Source organism: Epinephelus lanceolatus, chromosome 4, assembly GCF_041903045.1.
Source record: "Epinephelus lanceolatus isolate andai-2023 chromosome 4, ASM4190304v1, whole genome shotgun sequence".
NCBI classification, from domain to species: domain Eukaryota; kingdom Metazoa; phylum Chordata; class Actinopteri; order Perciformes; family Serranidae; genus Epinephelus; species Epinephelus lanceolatus.
In genome coordinates this window covers 45,607,268-45,633,379 of record NC_135737.1, presented here as the reverse complement: position 1 = coordinate 45,633,379, position 26,112 = coordinate 45,607,268, and the positions used below count along the sequence as shown (strand labels likewise).

Below are 26,112 nucleotides of genomic sequence, written 5' to 3'. Positions count from 1 at the left end.
CAAGGCGGTGTATCATGGAGGAAATGTTAATCATGACTGGAGGTGCTGATGACATCAGCTTCATTGTACAAAATCAGGACATGAGACAAGTTGGATGAGGTCATTTGATGTGTAAAGTTCACATGAATGGTTCGTTTCTTTTTTTTTAAAGATCTTTTTTTTGCTTTTTGCCTTTGATAGATGGGAAAGTCTGATGTTGTGTTTACACTGGGCACGAGACAATTTGCGCAAGTGAATTACATACTGTATAAAGCCAATGCAAAGATGCGATTAGATATGAATTCCTGCTGGGTGGTGTGATGGATGCGATGCGATGACGCAAAATATGCGAATTAAGCAGCATGAATTAAGCAAGTAGCTGATTTCTCATCATACATTAATCATGGGTGCGGGCTTGGTCTCAGGACTTTTATTAACAGGTGCAGGCAGGTGTGGTTTAAGTGTGACTTAGATACAATGACGGGTAACGGGTCAGTTCTGGCACTGAGCTTTATGGGTATAGGCGGGTGCAGGTTTTCAAAAATGGACCCTGCAATGCTCTGGTACACCTCACTATCTGAATAATGCACCCCTTAAAAAGCAGGAAAACACTGCGTTATTATGATTTTGGACCAGGATTTTGTTGGTTAGCGGCACGATCGCTTTCTGCTGCCTAAACAGCAACGTGCCAACAATGCACCTAACCAGACATCATTTTAGGTCCACACGCCCATGGGTGCACAGATGAGCAGAAGTTCATTTGCTGGCTATGAAAATGACAACTGCATTGGTCTGAAACTAGCGATGACAATTGCACTGTGCTGTGCGCCACTTTGTGCAGGATCTTAAGCCCAGTTCAGACCAGAGATTCAGAATGAGATGAGTTGAAACATCCAACTACTTGCAATGTGCCGTTCTGCAACATTGTTAAAACCTGCCCGCTCACACCAATGCAACTTCATGAGACGGTGTATCATCTCTATGCAACAGCTCTCTAACTCCACTCTGTTTGCAGCTTTTCAGACTTATTTTTGGCTCAATATAATTTGTAGCTTTTTAAAATCCGAATAAGGATAGTGACAGTTTGTAGTAGTGATGAAACGGTGAAAAACAGAAACAAAACGAGCATCAGATGGACTGTGTTCATACACACAGACAGTGAGTAGCAGCAGCGCATCACCATCTGACACCAGCACATGGTTACGACAGAAACAGAGGGCTGGGTGGGGATGGAGCACCTACTGCAGCAAATATGTCATCTGTGGTCATTTTGACTTGACCAGTGGACTTCACTACAAGCCAACTGACTGTAGAAACAGGTGACGTGCTTTCAAACCAGCTGCCTGTGATTTGACCACCTGAGTGTCAGGTGACACCATCAGCCGGCTTGAGTCGAGCTCAGACCGGCCAGTTCACACTGCTGCAACTTTTCTCTGCAACTTCCTAAAACGGTTTTGTCTCGTTGTGAATCTTTGGTCTGAGCTGGGCTCTAGGTAGGGCCCACTGTGTTTTGGTGCAGGCTGAATACATTACAGATATAGTATATGCTCGACAAGCCCATAATGCCACAACCTTCCATCCACAGTTTTGATTTACAGTAATGGCTGCAGTGCAGCGTGTATAAAAAAATAATAGCATGTGCTGAGTGGGTGTGCAGAACCTACCTTCCCAGCCATAAACTGTCCAAAGCCGGGGGGAAATGTTAGAGTGGAAACAAGTAAAGTGACCAGCGCTGGATACAGCAGCCGCCTGAGAGAGAGAATGAAGAAGAGGGAGAGGACAGGCAGAGAATTAAAGAGAGAGAAAAATAAGAAAAAACAATCATATCTTATAATCTTAAATAACTACAGCACACAAGTAAATGTATGACAGTAAAACGTACCACAGAATGGTGCTTGAGTAAAGTTCTTAGTTACTTTCTACGATTAGTTAGACTCACTTTTTCATGAGGAATCTGTTGATGGCCTTCTGTTTCCTGATGAACTGAACAATCAGTCGGTTCAGGTAGACGAACAAGGCCCCGCCAAAACCACTGGCAATACTGCAGCAAGAGAACACACACAAACACACACACACACACACACACACACACACACATTCAGAGGATGAGAGTTGGAGACATTTTCCTACTTGGTATAAAAATGAATTCTGTGCAATCAAATTGAAACTGGATAAAACAAATTAGTGCAAGCTTAAAGAAACCAAAGCATCAATGATCACTTCTCTTTCCCAGCACATTTGGCAACCATTATACTATAGCAATTACTACACTGGAGGTGGATGTCAGTGATACTGTACGGCACTGTAAGTGCAAGTGATGCAGCTGAATCATATTCATAGTTGATACAATCCACACACTGTGTGAGACATACTGTTATGTAAATTAAAGGGAGGAAAAAGAACATTTACAAAACATGTAGGAGGGATACAGTAAGCTGAAGATGCAGAAAATAAACAGCAGAGAGAAACAAAGACAAACATTAAAGGGGAAACATACTGGAGATGAAAAATGAAGAGGGAATTACAACAGAGGGAGTGTGAGGGAGCGAGCACACAGTGAAACGGGGATGTGTGGGGGAGTCAAAGCACAAGAAGAGGTTTACATAAGCATGCATTTAAAAGCTCAGTGGGAGTCCTCTTTGTGACAGTAAGAGGGAAAGAAAGGAGCGAGAGGTAGGGGCAGAAAGAATAGACTCAGACAGCTACGCAGACAACCTAATGCTTATAAATTTATCTTGCTGCATTATTAATTCCGTCAAATACCTCTGAATAAATAATGAACAGGATGATGAGGGAGTCTTTGCCCCTGTGGTGCAGCCGAGGAAAACACTGCATGTGTTCTTTGTAGTCGCACCCTGAAAGGGACCAAATGTACCAACGTACCAAACCCTGGTGTGTTCTGGTACAGATTAGACTGAGGGTTAGGGTGCTACGTGAGGTCAGGCAGGGTTAGGGGTATGATCAGGTGAAGGTGTCTCAGACAGACTGAAGAACTGCAGGGTGTGGTACAAAACACGTTTGTACTGCATCTCATACTCTAATAGCAATTGAGCAAGGACAAATGCACAAACATAAAAAAGGCAATAAGATACACACTGCTGCTGATGGTCTCATGCTATTCTCCATCCCGCCATTTTGAACTGCTTCTCTGGGGCCGGGTCGTAGGGGCAGCAGGCTGAGCAAAGCACCCCAGATGTCCCTCTCCCCAGCAGCACTTTCCAGCTCCTCCTAGAGGACCCCAAAGTGTTCCCAGGCCAGATAAAATCCCTCCAGCATGTTCTGGGTCTGCCCCGGGGCCTCCTACCAGTGGGACGTACCTGGAACACCTCTAACAGGAGGCACCCAGGAGGATCCTGATCAGATGTCTGAACCACCTCAACTGACCCCTTTAGACGTGAAGGAGCAGCGGCTCTACTCCAAGTTCCTCACCCTATCTCTAAGGCTGAGCCCAGACACCCTACAGAGGAAACTCTTTTCAGCCGCTTGTATCCACGTTCGTTTGGTCACTACCCAGAGCTCATGACCATGGGCGACGGGTGGGACGTAGATGGACCAGTAAATCGAAAGCTTTGCCTTCTGGCTCAGGTCCCTCTTCACCACGATGGTCTGGCACAGCGCCCACATCACTGCAGACGCTGTGCCACACCGCTGATCCATCTCACGCTCTATTCTACCCTCACTCGTGAACAAGACCACGAGATACTTGAACTCCCTTGCTTGGGGCAGTATCTCACTCCCAACCCAGAGAGGGAGGGGCTATTGTACTGATTGACGTAACAGTACACTTTCATTTAGCAGAGAAATTATTCTCTGTTTCCTGCCCAGGGACTACAGATGAAAATTACCTCATAGCTTACTCTGGCGCAGCTAAGCAGCTGTGCACTGTCCCTGTTAAATTAAAAAAAAACAAAAAAAAAACAACAACAACCTAAAAGAAAAAATAAATAAGTTTGCCAGCAAAAGGTGGAGTAGCATACTCTTATCCTGACGGCTCACCAGCAGATGGAGACATGAAGTAAAATGCTCTTCAGTGTGTGTAATATTCATTCATTGTGCAAAATAAAAATGTTGGCCAATTCTAAGAGTTCATTTTATATTGGCTGATACCAATATCGGCTGTCATTAAATGGTCCTCACACCTTTAGCTAAATATGTATTAACACATACACTTATATAATCACTACACTGCATGTATTTGCATGTTTTCACGGGACATATTTAGGTCTCCTTGTGTCTCAGTGATTCTCACTTCAAAGCCTGAAGGTGCAAACAGTAAGTAGAATAGTGTGTGTCTCTTCAAAGACGTGCCCTTGGCAGCATGTAGCACAGCACAAACTCTTTCTGTCCTAGTTGACTGAGACACTGACCGACTTTCCTCGCTTGACAGCTATTGGCAGGGGAAGATGGAAACTACACGGATGCACCGGCACACTGTCCCCTCCTCACACACACACACAGAGGACACACTAGAGCACAGTGTAAAACTGGGGCTAAGCACTCTGCGGCCTTCTCTGGAAGCAGTGTTAAATGTACTGTAGTCACTGATGCAACAACGCGTGTTCACACCTCAGAAAAGGCAACAGATAAAGAACAGAAGCCCAGAGAGAAATGAAGAAAGGGATTTTCTTCTTTTCGGGGGCCTACGCAGAGTTACGTAAGAGCGAGGGAGCAATCCTCCCATCTCTGCACCAGCTTCTTTCCAGGAGCTCCTGGTCTCATTCACAGCCATGACGGAGCCCTCAGGCTAAGGCAGGATAAAATAAGACATCCCTCAGTGTGCTAGCAACTGTTGCCGGCTGAATTATCCATGTTAGGTAACTCCTGCAGGCTTCCCTGAAGTAACACCTTCACAAGCCACAGTGAGTGCAGCTCCTGAATAATATCTGAATCTGTACTGTAGTCGCAGTAAATGGGAATGCCTGTCAGAACAGCTGGATACGCAGAACAATAACACAGGGTTTGAATTTATTTGAAGTTTTTGTGGAGATTGATGGTGAACCAAACCTTTGTTCGTGTCAGGATCTGTTGACAAAAGTAATTTTGCACCACTTTCTCTTAGTAGATTATTTTTAAAGAGCGTATAAATTCTAACTTAGCATATTTATTTTTTAGCAAATTTATTTCCAACATCTGCCAATACCTATTTGTAAAATCATATATGGTCCAATCACCAGTAAAGACTCACCCAATGACGGCGAAAGCAGGAAGCTCCTGGAGGTCAAAGGGGAAGTCTAGCCGGAAACGGGTTTTAAAAAGGGCTGTGATGGTCTCTGGAGAGAGAAAAGGTACAGCCAGAGTCAGGAAAGAGAACAGCTCACTGCCAAAACAATCACCCAAACCATAAGACGAGGTCCAAGACAAGGTCTAGGCTCCTGCAATCGGATGCAGTACACTGTACAAGTGTTTCGGCAGTCAAACTTTTGTCCCTAATGGGAGGTAACAAGTGGGAAGTAAACAAAAAGTTCAGCTCATTGTGGAGGCGGTAACCACAACTCCTAAACTAACCTAGCCAGAGCCCAGTCTTGTAAACAGAAGGTGGGAGACACAGTTGTCAAAAGCTTGGGCTAACAAGGAAGAGGAAATCCTGGGGCCACGTGATTGGCTGAGACTTTATTAAGCTGCTTCTGGGAATGGGAACTTAGTATTCAACTCTAGTAGGAACACATTTCCATCTTTGAATTGCCTGCTGGTGGAAAGGCCGAGTTTTTTGCTAAGTGAGAGCAGAGTACATCTGATAAAAGACGCCTTCGTCAGCCTTATTTTTATCATTAAGATCTTTGCGTTTCACTCATGTTAGTGACTTTAAAAATGTAAGTTTAAATTAAGTTTAAATGTCTTTCTTAAATGAATCAATGCCACAATGATCTGTGTCTGTTCTCTATTAGTTTTTTGCAAATCAAAATTGCTGTAATGGGGCGTTCAGGAAGATTTCATTGGTCGCTTAGTCGCAGAAAACAAACGAACAAACAAAAGTAAAACTCTCATTAGGAGCTGCATCTTGTCAAAATAAATCCAAACCTATATGACTGAGCCATATGTGACTTTAATTTGAAAGGACAGACACAGGAAGTGTCCACACTCAGCAGTCAGACAGGAGTCAGGTTAATCTCCAGGGCTGGTACCTGCGGTTATTCCACAGGCTAGTTAATAACATGTCGGGCAGGAAATCCAAAGTGTGGGATCATTTTGAGAAGGTGAAGGACGAACCCAAGGTGATATGTAAACTCATCTTCATTGGTCGACTACAAACATGACGTATCATCTGAAACATGGAAGTAGCTACATGCCCATTAGCCCACAGCGTCATTAACAGGCGGCTCGCTCAGTGTGTGACGTGCACTTGGAGATAAAATATAGGCCTATATTAATGAAGGTTCATTAGTACGGTTTTGTATTTCTCTGTAATGTAGCACAGTGTTAACAATGTTACTGATACTATTCTTTCTCACACCTTCAACTCAAACCACCAAAATATATTGTTTAATCATTACATTCATATCATGAACATGCAGCAGACTAGTCCACTGATGGACTGTGATGATGACTATTGTTTGACGAGGAAAATTCTTAGTCAGGACCGCCCTAATCACATCACATTAATCTTAACTTATGATGCTCTGCTGACTGGGATTCTTCAGTTTTGGACCTCAGTCTTAGTTGTTTGTCAGACTTTTTGGAATTTTGTGTATTGTTAAAGTATCTTAAATTATTCCTTCGTACTTCCATCAATACTATTTTGAGTACAAATCGGCCTTACTGTACCTTCGTCTCTGTTCCAAACAGCCAGTACTCTGAAGATGAAGGCACTGAAGGTAGCAGCAAAGAAACCTCTCCAATAGTTCCTTACCGCAAAGAACGTGGATGTTACTTCAATACTGAATAAGACACCTGGAACACACACAAACACATATTGCATACCATTTAAATGTTGAATTTTATTGGTCACAGTTTGGCATGATGAAAGCAATAGGTCCTTATCCATAGTGACTGTATTACATTCAGAAGATGTTAGTCTGTTAGAAGAAGCAGGCATGACGAAGCTGCCATGGAAGCTAAGCTTTGTACTGCTCAGTGGCGGCTGCTGGTCTTTCAAACAGGGGAACTCACTTTAAGTTTACATCATAAAATGTGTCATATCATAGCGAGGCAGTAACTTATAAAAGGAACATTTAAGTGAAGCCGTTTTTCAACCACACTCATGTCATAGAACCACAGCAACACACACCTCAAAGATCTTGAGATGGGTTTAAACACCTGTACTGTACAAACGGTGAAAATGAGCTGTATGGCTTATGGAAATAAGGAACTCTAGACGGCACTCTGTCAGAAGACTCCACTCGCAAATATCCGCATGGGACTGAGCTCGAAATGCGACGATGCCGGTGTCTATTTCCAAAGCGCTGTCAATCACAAAGGGGTTCAGCCTTTTAGACAATTCCTCCAATCATCATGCAGACACCGAGCGTCCTCTCCCGCCTACCGCTCCATTAGGTCCCAGGGAAGCTGAGCCTCCCTGGAAGTGAGCATGAAAAATGCTGCATGAAAAAAACCTGCTCAGCGCTGTCTCATAGGAATGCTTGGAGGCTCCGCGTCCACCGTGCTGACACGAGAATGTATGACAGGGAGGCCCGTTGGGAAACTGGTGATAAACAGCTGACTTTTGAACATCATAGTCATGATGTTAAACGCATCCTAGCGCACGTTTAATGCAATGTAAATTCTTATTTTAGTGTAAATTCAATAGTGCATATTTGACCATTTCTTCTATGGAATTTTAGGGGAAGTTCAGCCTCCCTTGTTGTCTCAGAGCAATCGCCCCTGGTACTGCTGTGGACGGGTAAAGAGGCAAAACTCATGTTAACCACCTTAAAAGGTCCTGCTTAAAAAAATCAGTGTCAGTTCAAGTGTACGCTATATTGACAAAAACAGTAACATTAGCTGGTCTACCGCTGCCACGTTCAGTTAATTTGTGTTCTAAACTAACCCTCTAAAACACCACAGTTGAACAATAACACCAACTAAGTGATGGAGGCAGCAGCAGACCAGTGGCTCCTGTGTTCAGTGATGTATAATTACCTCATACAACTCCACTTAAACACATCCAAACAGTCCCTTTAATAACACAGTGGAGAGATACTTATGTAATGTAGAAATTATGGTGTTGTTACCCAAGAAGTGCAAGGTTTATGTAGATGACATTTAAAATATGAACATGCAGGACCTTAAATAAGTTAAACTGACATTTCTGGACATGCAGAGCCTGTGTGACTCTGTGTTACTTCTCTACTAACATGGTCTTCTTTTGTTTTAAGAGCGGCACACAGCTAACTCTGCTCACCAGTGTCGTCTCTCAGACGTGTTTTTGGTTGTATTAAAGTGAAGTATTTGTTTTTGATTCCTAAAATCTGATGGTGACACCAATATGTAGCAACAGACGGTGCTGTGAAATGACTGAAGCAGCACAGGCGGAGAGAAATCTGCTCGCAGTTAAATAAATTACGTCACTCACACAAAATCGTGTTGTGAGATCTGTACCAGCATGTACCAAGGACATAATTATAACATGGGTTGATATAAGATGTACAGACAGAGATATTGCCTTCACTATATTGTCCCCACTGACACCTCCAGTGTTGTGTGTGCCACACTTGTGTTACTATATATTTTTCTCTTAAGACTCACCTCCTATGGGGGCAGCAAAACAGCAGCCTACTCCCACAGCACAGGCCGCTGCCAGCATCTCTATGTTCCTTGACTCATTCTGAAACACACACAGATACACATGGTGCCGTTACATGTCAGTCAGTCAGTCTTTAATATGTGGAGCCAGCTGATAGCACACATAAAAGGTTTGATAAGGAATTATAATACAGTGAACAGACATGCTGACAGTCTCTTTAAACTTCTGAGAATACTGACTTTGACACTAAATGACAGCTCAGTACAGAGCTATTCCATCAAAAGTCGGTGCAGCACAAAACGTTCACGTAACAAAAAAAAAAATATATATATAGAAGAAAGAAGTTGATAAAGTTGTTTCATGCTTAAAAGCACTTAAATAAAATCTCAAACTGCACAGTTTAAACCAAAACCCTCCAGAATCCTCTTTAAGGAGTGATTTGATGTTCCCATCAGATGAGGAGTTACAGTGTAACCACAGTGAGACAGATGGGAAAAGAACAAGTGATAACACTGAGCCGCATGACTGAAGGGCAAAGGAGTCCCAGAGCATCCTGGGAAATTGAGTTTTCCTGTTTACATTACTGACCTTACCTGCATTCCTATGAGACTGGCTTCCTTCAAGCAGCATGGCAGTGATAAAGAGAGATTAGTGTGTGTGTGTGTGTGTGTGTGTGTGTGTGTGTGTGTGTGTGTGTGTGTTTTCCTTTTGACTGTACTCTCAGCCACTTATCCTGCTCTTGCAAATTTACAGTGTGGAGCTTTTGATAAGCATGCTGTGCTGCAGCTTACACACACACACACTCCTCACAGTAATATGGTCAGAGAGGAATATAAAGGGTGGTCAAGAGACATTTTCAAATACAGCTTACACTGCAGAACATGTTAATCTGGAATGAATATTTTAACAAAATGCCAGTAGGGTGGAATATTTCCACTTCTTCTAACTTTAAATCCCTTTTAATTAACATTTTCATGAGAGCGCACAAGGATAGAGTAATTCAACCCGCTTTCACCTATAAAGAAAAACGCCAAATAGGTAGTCTGTGCAAGCTGATTATTATGATCCATATTTGTGTTTCTTGTTAAGCATCGACCTCAAGTGGCTGTAGTGATTATGACAGAAAAAAAGAGGACGTCAGGTGATCCAGTATTAATAGCGGCAAAGTTTGTGCAGGGATGCAGTCGAGGTGGATGACTGGATCAAAGCAGGCCCCCAGGAACACCGTTCAGCTTTGGTTCCAAGTTTTTTCTGGTGTCCACCAGTGGTACTGCAGCAAAAAAAATTCTCCACGGCTCAAAAAGCATTTTCCCCACAGACCGACGTTATAAAAGAGACGTCTGTAAAACTGTTGACAGGACACCTCAAACTGCAAACAAGGTTAATTATGACTTTTTTCTATGGAACGCACAGTATGTGATGAAATGATGGAGGGAACAAAAAGGGAAAACTTTAATTTAAAAGGTCTACTGCGCAGGATTTAGTGGCAGCTAGTGGTGAGGTTGCAGATTGCAACCGACTGAAACCTCTCGGTGTGCCATGCATGTGAGAGAACTACAGCGGCAGACACAAAAACACAAAAATTCAAAAGCCCAAATAACCCAATCTAGAGACGGTGTTTGGGTTGTTTGTTCTTGGCTTCTGTAGAAACACAATGGTGAACTCCATGGCAATGGACCCACTCTGTGAGTAGATATAAATGGCTCATAACAAAAACACAACAATTCTTAGTTTCAGGTGATTTTACACTAATGAAAACAAAAATGTGAATATTATATACCATGTCGGCCAAAAGGTCCCCAGATATCCTTCACACTGCACCTTTAAGGTTTTAAAAACCATGGTCTGGAAAATCATGGTCTGCATCATTGACAGGTGCGACTTTGAAACAGGCCATTACAGAAGCGTAACTTAGAACATCCTGCCAGTGACGACACAGCCTTTAATCTGCCATCGCGAAACTCATGGATCAAATAGACTATGTATGCCAGCAGGCCCGTAGCTCTCAGGGAGTCAATTCGGCTAGATTCTCTGTGTGGTGTCTGGTTGCCGCTGTAGGCCCATGCTTAGCCTAAGATGCAAATGTATCAGTTAATTACAGAAATAGGTCTTTAATTTTTTCAAAGTACAAGGTAATCTTTGCCCACTGGCCTCGTCCCCGACTTGAAGGCAATGTATGAGCCCTGAGACTATCGAGTATTCGGTGAGCTGTCTTTTGAGTGTCATCCAGATGAGGGTACTATCTTGGGGTAAGATGCACTAAATCTGGAGTGAAGCCCACACGGAGATATTTACACGCGGCGTCCTTCACAGAAGTTGCCTCCATCTTGGAAAACCCTTCAGGCGATTTTGATTACTTTTAGATCTCAAATCGATCGACGCTCAGCACATTAATGCTCGAGTTCTTCACACTATCAGGCCACTGGTGCAGGATGTTCTAAGTTACACTTCTGGGACGGCCCATTCCAAAGTCAAACCTGTCAATGATATGAGGAGTCACCACACTTTGCATGGGCCCCAGTGCATGCTATTATGACGGGCCCTAGTGTACGCTATTGTGCAAACATGACTCTTTTACAAAAAAGAAAGAAAACATAACAGAGATGCATTTTTAGAGGCATATATAGCAAATGGCACTGTTTTTAATTTAAAGAGAGTTTTTATTTTAACACAAGCGTATTTCCAAGTTGGAATTCAGCCATAAGGGCCCATTCTCCAGCCAACACATTGATGCCCACTCACTCTGTGGGCCCCCATTTCAAGGGCCCCAGTACGGCACTGCCTGCACTGTTTACATTCACGCCCCTGGTCCGGACACTGGATACTAGATTAAATATTTCGCTGTAGTAACTTTAACTTTTTTCAGTATGAAAAACATGCACAAGACTGCAACAGGTGAGAAGATGGGACATGGACAGTGGGGCATGCTGGGAAATGTGCAACTGAGTTACCTTTATGCTTATAAGACTGGGCTCCTTCAGGAAGCATGTGAGTAAGAGACAGAGTTAGGCCATAAAGAAACCATGAGCAGGATTTTTTTACTGCCAAAACTAAATTTGCATCATCGTAAAATTGAACAAATCTGATATTATATTTTATTCAGCTTAATTAGCAAAGTCAAGATTTACATCCGATCGACATTCACAGATCTGATAATAACATTATATCTGATGCAGCGTGTTTGGTGTTCTCCACGTGTGTGCTTCATTTACTCATGCACCTTTATTCCCGTTAAAGTACAACAAGCTCTCTAAAAGCACGTGAAACAAAAAGCTGGCTGTTACAGCCCACACGCTACATTAGCATACTGTACTTCAAACTCTGGAGAGGAGGACCAGATACTGCTGCAGAGGGACACTTCACACACACGCACACACACTCTCAGCATTAATATGCAATAAAATGCAGCACAACACTCAAGAGGGGAGGGGAGAGCAGGAAAGAGTTAGAGGGTTAGAGAGAGACAACGTGGATGACGATGAGTACAGAAGATAAAAAGGTAGACAGGCGGATGGATACGTTAGCCCCTACTGGTTGATCTTTGGCTGAATTGTTTGGACATTTACTCAGAAGCTACTCCTAATCTTTTCAAATGCTGTATATCATCAGATGTTGTATTTCCTCACCAGTGTTCGTAATGTCCGTCCAATAAGTTCCAATAAGTTTCAACACAAAGGTCCAATAAATACAGACATATAAATCTTACACTCCTGGCCAAAGCAAACTTGAGTACTTAAACGGATGTGAGATTCTTGCATTTCTTCACATTATGTCCAATGAAACTAAACTTTCTGATTTATCCCACATTTTTCCAAGATGGCAATTTCCAAGGCTCATATCATTTACACTTCTTTCTCCATCCTCCACATGAACATGGATCACAACTCCAGATCACTTTTGCACCATCTATAGAGTGGACGCAGCGTGGGGGCTGTCTCACAGCCCTCTGTGCTCTTTTCAAACCCGCCGATTTTCCCACCAACACATGTCCCAAGAGACGTGCTCACATCTTCAGAAAAGTGAGGAATGAGAGTCAGGATTTTCTTTGCCTTCCTCCAACTCCCTGACTCCCTGATCCCAACGGACATTAAGCAAGATGGAGAAGAAGGAAAAGGAGAAGATGCAGGAGATAATGAAGAAGAAAATAATGATGCTTTCTTTTTTTGCTTTCTCTCACTCCACTTCTCTCTGGGCCAAGTTAGTTTAGGAGATGAAAAATCTCATTTGCTGACAAATATGATACTGATTAAACATTTATAAAATGAATCATTATTGGTTGTTGACTCAACATGGGAAGAAAGAAATCGATTCCCGAGGAAAAAATGTGCATCTAGTGTCTTCGTTTTTCCCTTTTTAACTGAACTAATGACGGAGGGACAAATAAGGAAACCAACCAAAAAAAATAAAGTTTTTTTGTCAGGTGTTAAAGCTTATGTTTCATGTTCCCTCTGCTCTGAGGCATCAAACTGGACCAAAGCCTGAAACCTGAGCTGTCCCAGCAAAACACCAGAGTTGTTTTTTTCCTCCACTCATCTTTATTCCCATTTATCCTCTCTTTCTTCTTCCCTACCATTTCCCTGGCAGTTCACCTGCTGTCAACATCTTCCATTTTCTCAGGCCTTTTCCTCGATCTTCCACTCTCCCTCAAACACATGATAAAATGTCAACTCTCCCCCCTCTCGACCTCTTCCTCTTTATCATTTATTCTGTGAGCACTGCCTGAATATATTACCACCGGCTTTTCTGATCTATTTTTAATGATCAATAAATTGATGCAGGTTTCAAGAAACAGCTCTAGGAATGTGCTGGGATGCATCATCAGTGATGTTCCTGGGGGTCCGGGTCTTTCAACATCAGACCCCCTCACCCAGGTGACCCATCTGGGGTTGATCAAGTCCCAGGTTGCACCCCGGCAGCAGCAATCCACGGCCTGCCCTCTTTATCCAAAGCCACCAAGTGGCTTTCTCTGCAGCTTCAGTAATGGTTTGTACGGCCCCCTTCAATGCAGCTCTGCCTTCTCCCAGCCCTGCTAGAGCTTTACACATTAAGCCTCCAGCAAACCCTCACCAGCCTCTGCTTCAGCACTGCCCCACCAGCTCTTGGTATTTAGCAAGCTTCCTCTGATGAGCCTCAGACAGCTCCCAGATGATCACCTGCTTGGACCTGCTTGGACTCTGAGAAGATGGTCAAGTCTGGGCGTAGTCTCCGTGTGCAGTGTGATCAGGGAATTTGAGTTGTTTTCCAAGATCAACCCTCAGCTGCCAGTCTCAGGCTGTGGACAGTTGGTACGGTCTTGTCTATGATCAGGAGCTTCTCTCCAGCCTTGAGGAAAGAGGTGGTTTCTTCCTGAGGTGGTGTCTACTGGACTGAATGGCTGTGGTGACTGTTTCTGCAATCCGGTCATGGCGCCAGTGGTAATGACCATCAGCCACGACTTTGGGGCAGCTGCTGAGGAGATGTTGGAGGGATCCTCACCCAGCACACAGGGCAGGATGGTGCCTCAGCCTTGTGTGAAGGTTTGCTAGAATTGGTTATGTGTCATAGACAGCTTGAGATGTATTAAAGCGTTAACTTGTGCCTGGCCCACAACATGATGTTTTCGGTCGCAGCAGGCAGCCGGGCTCAGTGAAAAAAATGTAAAAACCAACTGTACACCAACTCCTCAGCACTAAACAGCAGACAGACACAGCTAGAGCTGGTGAACGTAGTGGAACATTTAGCAGCTAATGAGACAGATATTTCCCTCTGACGTTGGTAGGGCCCAAAACAGAGCTAAAAGAGTAAATATCGGACTTACATTCATCAGGTGGACACAAGCAGGACTCTAAATGAAGGCTAATGTGTGGTTACTGCTGGACATGTAAATAACGGTATGATGATAAGTGTTCACAACTTGTTTTTTGCTGCCCTTGGCAAAAACAGTATGTCTTTCATGTTTCAGCCCATGATCAAAAACGACAAGAGACAAAACCCAGGGCAAAAAAAACAATAATCTCCGCTGCCTGTTGCTTTTAAATGCATGGTAATAACTGAAGGTGTCTCAGATGAGTGCATCAATATTATTATCAACTCAGATCATCTCACAAACACTCAAATACCACATCCAGTGTGAGGAGAGGTGAAGGTGATGAGGCAAAAAACAGGGTGTTGGAGATTTGAATATGGCGTGTACGTTGTACGCGTTTATGGAAAAATAATGAAATGTTTCAATTAAGTGAAACCAGGAAAACACAATTAAATCAATTGAGTAGTTGGGCAAAATGAAGACAGAGTGACAGAAAATGTAGCAGAATATGTACGTGAATAAGACGTACCTCATAGATTCCTCCAAAAAGAGACATGAACTTGCTGAGGAGAGCAGCACACAGACTGGCGATGTGGACGAACGGACCCTGACAGGAAAGAAAACAGGTTCACATTACAAGTTCAGAAGCTCTCTCCTTATTGTGCACCACATGAGAGGGCACCTGACAACTTTCTGACAACACACCACCAACAACAAGTTTACAGTGAACATTAAAAATTCTGGGGATGAAGTTCAAAGTGGAACCAACAGGATTAAAAGTGAGAGCGTGGTCACGTTGAAGGAAGTGAGAGCCCTGCGCTGAATCCAAACTGTGGAGGCTGATGCTGCAGTACTATGCAACCAAAAGGGCCTGAGGCGTGTGTGTGTGTGTGTGTGTGTGTGTGTGTGTGTGTGTGTGTAAGAGGAGAGAATACATTCTCCTCTGAGTATGTCTTCAGGCTAGGCAGCCTTTTGGGGGATGCCATACTTCCCTGAAAATGTTTTGGGGAAAAAACACTGAGAAATAGTGATGTAATCTACATTATATACACACACACACACACACACACACTGTCCTCAAGACATAAACAACAGCTGCAGCGCTACTGTAGGGAGAGGATCCTGAAATCTCCAGAAAAACATTATTCTCCCTCCCGTTGGGTTTCCACAAGGTCTGGAGTCAAATCTGCTCGCTGCTGCCTTCTGTCTCTCTGCAATGTTGTTTTTCTTCGCCAGATTTTGTTGCTCTCAACGTGACCCTAAACATATCGACCCCATTGTGTGCCATTTATAAATCATTTGTAATGCACGCTGCAGGGATATAGGGAACAGGAATGTGAATGAGCCTGGGAGCGTTGTGCATCAGTGGGAAGTTCCTGTATTGTAGCATGTTAGTTGCAGTAACATGCTACAGCATCTATAAAGTGACAGAGTATATGAGCTGACTTTGTCATGAGGAGGTGGAGAAGATGGTGAATGTTGTGACCTAGGCCTATACGAGACGCCTGCCAAGCGGCAGACCACAGTTTGAGACCAACAAACACTGAAATCGGTTGTTTTTTAGGGACCTATTGCCGTGTCTCCGCCAGGGACAGTGCAATGAAAAGTGGTTGTTCCTTACAGAGACATTACCGCCATTTCTGCTGAGCTAGTGCCATGAAGAGTGGTTGGTTTTTACCGAGACATCACTCCATTTCCTGCCTGGACAGTGTCATAAAAGCAGTCGCTTTATACCACCATTAAGCCAAGAAAAATGGCTGTTTTTTACTGTGATATTTCTGGCTTTTCTGCAGAGACACTGTCATGAAAAGAGGTTGTTTTTTACCTAGATATCACTGTGTTTATTGCAGGGATAATGCAACAAAAAGCGGATGTTTTTAAAAGGCATAACTGCTTTTTTCTGCCGGGATTATAACAAAGAAATTGCTTGTTTTTCTACAGACATCACTATGTTTACTGCCAAGATAGCGCCATGAAAAGCAGCTGCTTTTTACAGAGACATCACTGCATTTCCTGCCAGAATTATGCCAAGAAAAGTGGTGTTTTTTTACTAAGATATTGCTGCAAAAGGGCTCCCGCACATTGTCTAACTTGCAATATATAATTTATTTGCAACGTTTCGGTACTAGACCTTCATCAGGTGAGCGGGAGTCCTTTTGCAACTTTTTGGTCTTCTCTCTCCAACGCACCTGTCTTGTTTAACAGATGTGCGAAGTGTTTCCTTTGTACTAAGATATTGCTACCTTTTCTGCCGAGATAGTGCCATGAAGAGTGGTTGATTTCTACAGAGACATCACTGCATTTCCTGCCGGGAGAGTGTCATGAAAGCAGCTGATTTTCACCAAGATATCAGTGTGTTTGATGCCGGGATAGTGCAATGAAAAGCAGATCGTTTTTAAAGACACTGCTGCTTTTTCTGCTGGGATGATGCCAAAAACATGGCTTGTTTTTTACTGTCATTACTGTGTTCGCTGCTAAGATAGTGCCATGAAAAGCAGTGGTCTTTTGTACAGAGACATCACCACATTTCCTGCCAGGATTGTGCCACTAAAAACATGACATTTTCTGAACCATAACCAAGTGTTTTTTGTGCCTAAACCTAACCACACATTAAGAATAGTGTTTCAACATATCTCCTACATAATAACATATACATGGCCAACATTTATCCTGGTGACTGGGTTGGTGAGTAAGTTTTATAACCTGCTCCAACAGTGTCCCTGCTCTTCACTTTGACCTACATGAGTTTCTGATGAGTAATAATGACTTGGATTGAAGCAGCAGACAGCTGGTATTCTGCGCTAACATTCAGTGGATGGATGTTGTGTAAACCTAATGGCAGCTTGGTGCCAGTCTGGACTCTGTATTTTATCACAAACAAATTTTTATTACTGTGAATCACAGAAACTGTGTCAGCAAACAACAAAACTGTTGAATGTGGGTCAGCTATTGAGTTTAGCTGCCACGCCGACATAAAGAGGAGAAGTTGGGAACTGATTTTTTTTCTCCACAAAGCTGGTCATAATGGGACGGCTCTGTGATGGACAGTTTATGTGTCAGCAGCAGACCCACACACACACACACACACACACACACACACACATCAAAACATGAAAGCATGTATGAGTCATTTTAACTCGAGGTTTTCATCAACACATATTTGAGCAGCTTGTATTTCCTCTCATCTTATGAGTCACATATTGATTGACATGGTTGTCAGCTTGTACTGTTTGTGTGTGTGTTTGTGTGTGTGTGTGTGTGTGTGTTTGTGTGTGTGCGCACGCGTGCATGTGTCACATGATGTCCCAGAAAAGTGCATCTTCCCATCCTGAAGGGAAGCTCCACTCAAGAGTACATGCACACACACAGGTCCACACATGTAAAGTACATATAGGCATTTTGAGCCCCATAGAGAGAGTAAAGCTGATTCATGTGTGTGTGTGTGTGTGTGTGTGTGTTTGTGTGTGTATTACCTCCTTGCCCAGGGGCATGCCGCTGCCCAGAGCGCAGGTGAGGCCGATGACTTTGGCCACGAAAGTTTTGAAGGTGAGGTATTCCTTCAGCACAACTCCTCTCAGGATGGTTTTCATCTCTGGAATACCTGAACCTGCAGGGCGGGGGCACAGTGGACGTTTACAGCTGAACGTCAACTTACAGAGAAACCAAACACATCGAGCAGCTGACCTTTAAGAGGACACATACTGACTTCACCAACTACATGAACACTTATCAGTTACGTCCTGGCCTTAAAGCAATAGTTCTCCATTTTACAGTTTTACTTGCTGAGAATTAGATGAGAAGATGAATCTCACTCATATCTGTGTGATGAATATGAAGCTTCTGTCAGAAGACTGGCTGAAAGAGCTGGCCTGGCTACACCAAAAGGTTACAACATCTCTCCACCAGCACCTCCAAATCTCACTGATCAACACCTTATATCTCGATTGTTACAACTGTACAAAAACCAGAGTGGAAGAAAGACGGGTTGCAGTTTTATGGGGAGTTATGTGTGGGACTATTTCTCAGCCAGGAGCAGTTACTTCCTGGAGACTCCTAGATTTCCTGGGGACGCGCTCGCAAAGTCAGTGAGTCTGCAAGTGCCTAAGGCTGCAGTGCAAATCCTCCTACAAAACGCAAGGACAGTGCCTCTGAGTACAGGAAGGAGAGAAACAAAAGAACGAGCACACTCCGAATGATACGCGGCTGGTTGCTGTTATAGTTTGACGCTGCCCAGCAGTGTCGGGGGAAACACAGCGGGACAAGAATGAAAGTTAAGGTGGCAAAAGTCCGAGTGGGGCGGACGGGCGTAAGGGGTGGTGGATTGGTCCACAAACACTGATGTTCACCTGAGACAGCAGTGTTAGAATCCTGATCCCAAAGCCAAACGCCACTCTCAAACCTCACCGTGTGTTTGTTGTTGAAGGAAAAAAGCGTCAATTCGCAGTTTTGTACTTACGTAGTGCTTTAATTTTGAAAGAGACTGTATGTGAACCTTAAATTTCCTGTGAAAACAGACATGTGTCTTGAAAGAGGAGAACTTGACACGGCGTCCCAGAACGTCAACAACCAACACACCCGTGGTACCCTGCACGTCATATGTGGACGTGGAAAGTCCACGACCAAGCACTTCAATATGTGATGAGGTTGTAGCGAGAATGTGTCGAAAGAACACAAAAAGAAAGAATAATCTAAGAAAAGTAAAGGAGGAAAAAAGACTTTATCAGACTTTACTTTCCAGTCTTTATGCTAAGCTAAGCTAGCCAGCTACAGGCTGTGATATGAGACATGAGAGTGATATCAGTCTTCTCATCCAAGCATTCTGACCAGTGTGTCAAACTATCACTTCAAGATAAACCTCACGTGTTAATTTAAAATAACTTTGCCTCTGGGATAATTAACATTTCGCTGCCACAGCTTTCTGATTTAATTTTGACTCTCTGACTGGATAATTAATGCAGGGTGGAAATGGGCTTTTTGTTTTTGCAAAAACAGACTTTTTTAATTTCAGAGAATCCCCAGTAGAATATCATTTTCTTAATTGAAATGCTGCTGATAGACGTATTAATTACTTGCCAAATTCAGATGACCTTTTGTGAAGTAAAACACTCCTGCAGATGGAAACTTCTGCTTATTATATATTAGATTTTTTGGATGCTTGGCTATGTAAACTGCTGCCTCTGAAGAATCAAATTATCACGTCATGTGTGTTCACTATGGCATTACAGAGTTTCATGAATGAGACAACTCTAAGGTTACTCTGACAGCAGATTCTTTTTCATAGTAACTGAAAAAAAAGACTGCTCCACTTCTGACACAGTCTGAGAGAGAGATTCAGGGAGGTGAGGAGTGAAAGGGAGAAGGAGGTGTGTCTCACTGATAGCAGAGGTTACCTCAGACTCTCAGGAGCACACCCATCTCTTTAGCCTCTCTTACTGAGAGTGACAGTAAAGTCTCTGTTCGACCTGCAGCAGAAATTACTTCAGGCACCTGACGGAGTGCTGCGCTGAATTCAGACAAACCTAACCTGTTTTTTAGAGCCTGCTACAGCTCTGAATTGTGCGCAGAGCTTGTGGAGGATTTTGCTGCTGAGGCGGAGGATGCCTGTGGTGGGAGACGTAGAGCCTTTAGGGGCTGAGCCTAAAGAGGCACAGAGGGGATTTACAGTGTGTCACAGAGGCGTTACTCTGTAGCGACTGGAATTTACACACAGGTGTTTAATGTGTTGAGGAGTTCTTTACAGTACAGGGTGGCATCAGTCTGGTTGCTGGAGAAGCTGTTTCATTTCAATTCATAGTTTTCAGACAGAGAGGATGGAGGACAGAGACTGAATGGATCAGGAAGGTGTATAGTTTTTACAGTGTCAGCATGACCAGTACCGCCTCCTGTGGGTGGGCCCTTTCTGTCGCATCCGTAAAAAGCAGAGGATCCAAAATCACAACTGAAGGTTTGAGAGGTTCCTCCTGTTCCAAAGGCAAAATGAGCTGGAGCTTACTTGAGCCTGTTACACACTGAGTGATTCTGGGCTGTCCCTGACAAAAGATGACCAAAAAAACGTGCGATATCTTTGGTCGTGGCTCTAATACATTTGTCTCACATCGCACAGTGAGAGAGGTTCAAGGATGGCCGTTGTCACAGCCTTGCGATCAAACACAGCCTAAATATACAATGCAGTATATAGTGCCCACAAAACTTTAGCTTGTTTTCGTTTTAATCATATTTTTCTGACATTTAATCAATTTATCATTTCACTTATTACTTGGGGGCATTTTATAATATTTTTTGACATTTTATTTATATTTTTCAGATATTTTATTAAGACTTTTCTGACATTTTACCAACTCATTTTTGTACATTTTGTTACCATGTTATGGACATCACAGTAACATAGTTTCTGACACTTAAATTATATTTTTCTGACATTTTATAAATATTTTTTGTAAAAAAAAAAAAAAAAATTAAACTTTTTTTTGGACAATTTAATATTTTTAATCAATTTATCATTTCACTTATTACTTGGGGGCATTTTATAATATTTTTTCAGACATTTTATTTTATTTTTTTTATATATTTTATTTATATTTTTCAGATGTTTTACCAATGTATTTTCAGACATTTTGTTAACATTTTTTTGACATTTCAGTAACATTTTTCTTACATTTGTTAAACATGGACATTTTTAATTTTTTCTGACATTTTATTTATATTTTTTGGGATATTTTAATAACATCTTTTTTAGACATTTTACCAACTTATTTTCAGACATTTTGTTAACAGTTTTTTTTTTTTTTTGATATTTCAGTAACTTTTTTTTTGGGCCATTTTCAAATATTTTTTCAGACAATTTCACAATATTTTTTGGACATTTTATTAACATTCTATCAACATTTTTTCCAGATATTTTATTAATGATAATAATAATTCTATAATTTTTTTAATGTGATCCTCTATGTTATCCTTCACAGTTGGAGAAGTAATAACTTGTGCAGCATCCTTGCGCACTCGGTATGGGAAGCTATTGCATTGTATGTCATAGCCTGTGATTCAGTAGGCTCTGTCACTGCACAGTCTGCATACATCAAACTTGATGTTGTAGTTTATTAGATCCATGTGGCACAGTGTAGCTGCACTAAACAGTCTGTAGGAGGCTTTACACGTCTATTTCTGACTCACCCTTCTCATTGTCTTTGAGTTATAATTCAGGCTTTCTTACACATTTTAGCATCTGTTATTTTTACATCAGTCCACAAAATATATAGATACTGGAAAATGTCCAAAAAAAGACAAGGTGACATCTCCAAGTTGCTTGTTTTCTCTGACCAAACAGTGAAAAAACAAAATATCTATTTTACAATAACATGAAACTGCGAAAAACAACAAACACCTGTGAATGTTTTTATGCCATAAATCACGAGTCATTATTTCATAATTCTTGTTGAGTCATTTTTGGTGACTGCAAAATCATTTAATCAACTTATTGTGTGAGATACTTTAATGTGATTCTATTGGCCCTCTTCATGTGTTGTATATGTGCTTTATGTATGTGCTATATGTGTGTGTGTTCTGTGTTGTGCGTGTCAGTCGTACCAACAGCCTGTGGGGCGAGAATCTGTGTGAAGCCGGCAGAGAAGGTGATGAGGACCACAGGGTAGGTGACCCAGGCCAGGTACTGCAGGAACACGTTGCTGTCCAGACCACCGTACATCCACTTCTGTGCTGTGGACACACACACACACAACCAAGGGCAGACATGTAAACCACAGTCAAATACACAAAGTAAGAAAGAATGTCTACACCGTAAATGAAACTGACAAGACTAGGTTGGCTTCTCCTTGAGAGCCAACCACACACACACAGACTGAGAAATCCATTTGAATTAGAGCTGGTCCCGTAAGGTTTCAGATTTTAAGATGTTTACCTTCCTCTTCCTGCAGTAAAGAGTTGACTCACTGGTAAATCCCTCTTTCGCATCATCTCCTGCATCCACCGTGCAGGTAGGTGATTGGTGCCATCCCACAATCCACCTTGAATTCTCCCTGTCTTCAATCACTCACCTTTTGCTTCTTGCATTCCTTCCTTTGTCCCTCTTCTCTCTTCCCTCCCCAACTATCTCCATTTCCTCTTCAAACACACAGCTCCTCCTGCCCTCTGAACCCTTTAAGAACCTTTCCAGTCACCACAGGCAACACATTGACATCTCCTGCTTTAATTTCCAATGCTTGTCCCAGGGGCTCAATCCTAAATACAATCGCTCTCCACTTAGAATCTCCTGTTGGGCCAAGATCATTCAAAAGTATCCCGTTTAATTGCAGTGTTAGACAGATGTCTCGAGAGTTTATCTTCCAGAACTCTCTGCAGTAAAAAAATGTTGGATGGCTCATATCTGTTTCCAGCTAAATGAAATTAATCTGAGAGAAAGCTCTTCGCTGTTAAGGCACTTAAAGCTGAGGTAGGCAGTTACATTTTGGCTTCATTGGGCAAATATCCCATAATATACTTTGAGCATATTATAATTCAAGTGGACTGAGGGAAAACTTTTGGACCTCCTCTTGGCTCTGTTCTTGGGCTTTAGACAGTCTAGTCAGTGATGGGAGACTTTGGCCAGTGACAGGTCATTTCAGAGAGAGCTTTTGGCTGTTCTACAAAGGTAGATGTGAGTTTATGTAATTTGGTGAAAGTCCACCTTTTTGGGAGGGGAGTGTGCAGTAATTTGGAGACAGACCCCCAGTCAGGGCTGCACCAACTTGAATCCAGCTAACACAAACCCCAACTCCAGGGGACAGGACAGTCTCAGCTCCCCACTGGATCAGCAAACTTTTTGTTGCTGCCATTACACAGGCTAGATCTGGCGCTGCCGCTGGCCATCAACCTGCTATGACACCTGCTGCTGGGGGGTTTGGACAAAGTCAAGTTGCTACAGCCGCTGATTGAAGGTCCGTTTCCTAAGCTGCTGCCTGCTCTCCTCCTGGGGAAGCAGTCTACAGTGGCAGGGAGTGAGCTGAAGTGACTGTGGGGTGGCTAACTAGCTAACTCTTGTCTCATTTTGTGGTCTGATCGACAGAGAGAAAGAAAGAGAGGGGCAAGGAAGGGCTAAGCATGTTACTGTAGCTACATGCAACTCTACAGTGACATTAGATGAAATCATGGCGGCATGGTGGTGCAGTGGTTGGCATTGTTGCCTCACAGCAACAGGGGTCGGGGAGCCTCTCTTTGTGGAGTTTGCATGTTCTCCCTGTGTTAGCGTGGGTTTCCTCCAGGTACTCCAGCTTCCTCCCACAGTCCAAAGACATGCGGGTTAATTGGTGGAATGTGAGTGTGAATGTCAGAAAAAATGTTGATTATAAAAAATTTCAAAAAAATACTGATTAAATGTCCAAATAAATGTTAACAAAATGTCCGAAACTAAGTTGGTATGTATTTAAAATGTCTGAAAAAAAAAATGTTAATAAAATTTCAGAAGAATATTATTAAATTGTCTGAAAATATTGTTTAAAAATGTACAAAAGATTATAAAATGTCAGAAAAATAAAATTAAAATGTCTGAAAAAAATTACTAACATGTCTAAAAAATATCAATAAAATGTCAGAAAAATATTATTAAATTGTCGGAAAATAATGTTTAAAAATGTACAAAAAAAGTTTAGAAAATGTCAGAAAAATATTATTAAATTGTCCAAAAATATTGTTTAAAAATGTACAAAAAAAAGTTTAGAAAATGTCAGAAAAATAAAATTAAAATGTCTGAAAAAAATTACTAACATGTCTAAAAAATATCAATAAAATGTCAGAAAAATATTATTAAATTGTCGGAAAATAATGTTTAAAAATGTACAAAAAAAAGAAGTAGTAAATGTAAAAAAAAGTAAGTTGGTACAACGTCCGAAAAATATTAATAAAACATCAAAAAAAAAAAAAAAATCAATATCAAATATCAAAATATATGATAGTCTAGTGACCTATCCAGGGTGTACCCCAGCACATCCGCGACCCCTAACAGGATAAGGGGTTACAGAAAATGATTGAAAGAATGAATAAATAAATCAGTGTACAGGTAAAACTGTGTCACTGTATGAAGTGCATGCACATGCTCATGGTCGTCTGGTGGGAGGGGCTTAAGAAACAGACAGGAGAGCTGCAGGTGGAGGGTGTGTTTTCAAATTCTGCCTCTCTTTTTGCATTTTCCAGTTTTCTTTCTCCCCCAGCTTTAATAACTAAAGTTGACCCTTGCGTCTCCCATCCTCCACCCTTCTATCCCTTCTTCCCCGTCTGGATCCATGCATCATTTATCAGAAATAACTCCTACTCTTTTTGTTTCTAACATACATTCTTTCACCTGTCTTTACCTCCTCCTCGTCTGTCAACATCTCTCATACCCCATCCTATAGGTACAAAATCCAATCCCTCCTCCCTCCCCCCCGACCTCACCTTGTAGACAGATGGCGATGCAGAAGTCCACCACCCAGCTGACCAGGGCCATGAGGAGTCCCAGCAGGATGAGGAAGATCCAGTCCTCCCCGACCCGCGAGATCAGGAACTTCTGACAGCGAACCGTGCAGACTGGCAGGAAGACAACATAACATGTCAGAGACGACAAAAACATACGCTGCAACTACATCACCCAGGAGCTGGCACTGAGGTTTGGAGAGTGCAAACAGTATTGAATCCATTAGCTTTGGCAACAACAGTCGCTGTGTTTCCATCCAACAGCTTTTTGAAATGCTGAGCAGCAGAAAACACGCCACTGCCAAATAATCCACTCAATCCTAAATACTGTTTTACTTTGTTTTGATTAGTAGTAGCAGCAACACCCCCGCAGGTGAGTCCATGCAATCTGAAAATGGTGAGAACTATAATTTCCCCTCAAATTCAGTCAGCTGTGTCTGATACGTGATGGATGGATGAACAGGGAGATTGATCTAAAGTGCACACACACAGACACACACTGACACAAAGACACTGTAGGAATGAAAGAGCTTGGCAACACTTTATTTTACGGATCGGTAATGTCCTAATCATTTCCTGGAAGGTTGTGCGTTACTAACTGTGTTTGACACTTATTACGGGCAAAATAGAGACAAAACTCTGAGACTGTCATTAGAGTTTACCTGTTTACAAGTTTACAAGCCGTAACTGACTTTCAGAGGAGTTTTCTTTAAGACGAACCGCTCCATTTAAACCCAAAGAAGTATTCACGCACTTTTCGTTTGTTATTTGAAACAGAACTCTCTGTATATGTTGGACTGAATGCTTGCCTGCAGACAGACATCATGTTTTTGCATGTTTGGCTAATTATGCAGTTATATTAATACCAATACCAGTGTCTCCATTTCCACATTAACTACATCGTCCTTTCTGAGAGTCTTTGTATGAACTAAAGTCACACATCAGATCCTTTCTAGAAAATTACAGAAAACTATGAGACCAGTAAAAACAACTTTAAAGCAAATTCTTTTTGGAAAGGCTGTAGTTTCAGAACTAAAGCTAAAGGGTCAATTTGCCAAACTTACAACAACAATAAAAGATTTTTTTCCACACCTAACTACAGCCGTGCAGACAGTTTTGTTATTTTATTTGACCAGGTTTCATTTTTACAGTATGGATTACTCAGATTATGTTATTCACGCTGTCACTAAAGACATATGTTGCAAGTGGATTTGTTTTTATGTGAAAG

The 26,112-nt window shown here is 42.2% G+C and overlaps 1 protein-coding gene across 5 annotated transcripts in view; it reads right to left on the bottom strand.

Annotated features, from left to right (window-relative positions):
* Positions 1-26,112, bottom strand: part of LOC117259090 (chloride channel protein 2) — a 226,263-nt gene that overhangs the window by 87,914 nt on the left and 112,237 nt on the right. For all 5 annotated transcript variants that reach the window (XM_033630303.2, XM_033630304.2, XM_033630307.2 and 2 more), the window contains 9 exons: positions 24,867-24,998; positions 22,029-22,157; positions 17,918-18,051; positions 14,974-15,051; positions 8,662-8,740; positions 6,742-6,867; positions 5,165-5,249; positions 1,919-2,020; positions 1,644-1,728 (listed from right to left, as the gene is read on the bottom strand). In XM_033630303.2, the coding sequence (XP_033486194.2) occupies positions 1,644-1,728; positions 1,919-2,020; positions 5,165-5,249; positions 6,742-6,867; positions 8,662-8,740; positions 14,974-15,051; positions 17,918-18,051; positions 22,029-22,157; positions 24,867-24,998 (950 nt within the window). The remainder of the gene's footprint in view (positions 1-1,643; positions 1,729-1,918; positions 2,021-5,164; positions 5,250-6,741; positions 6,868-8,661; positions 8,741-14,973; positions 15,052-17,917; positions 18,052-22,028; positions 22,158-24,866; positions 24,999-26,112) is intronic.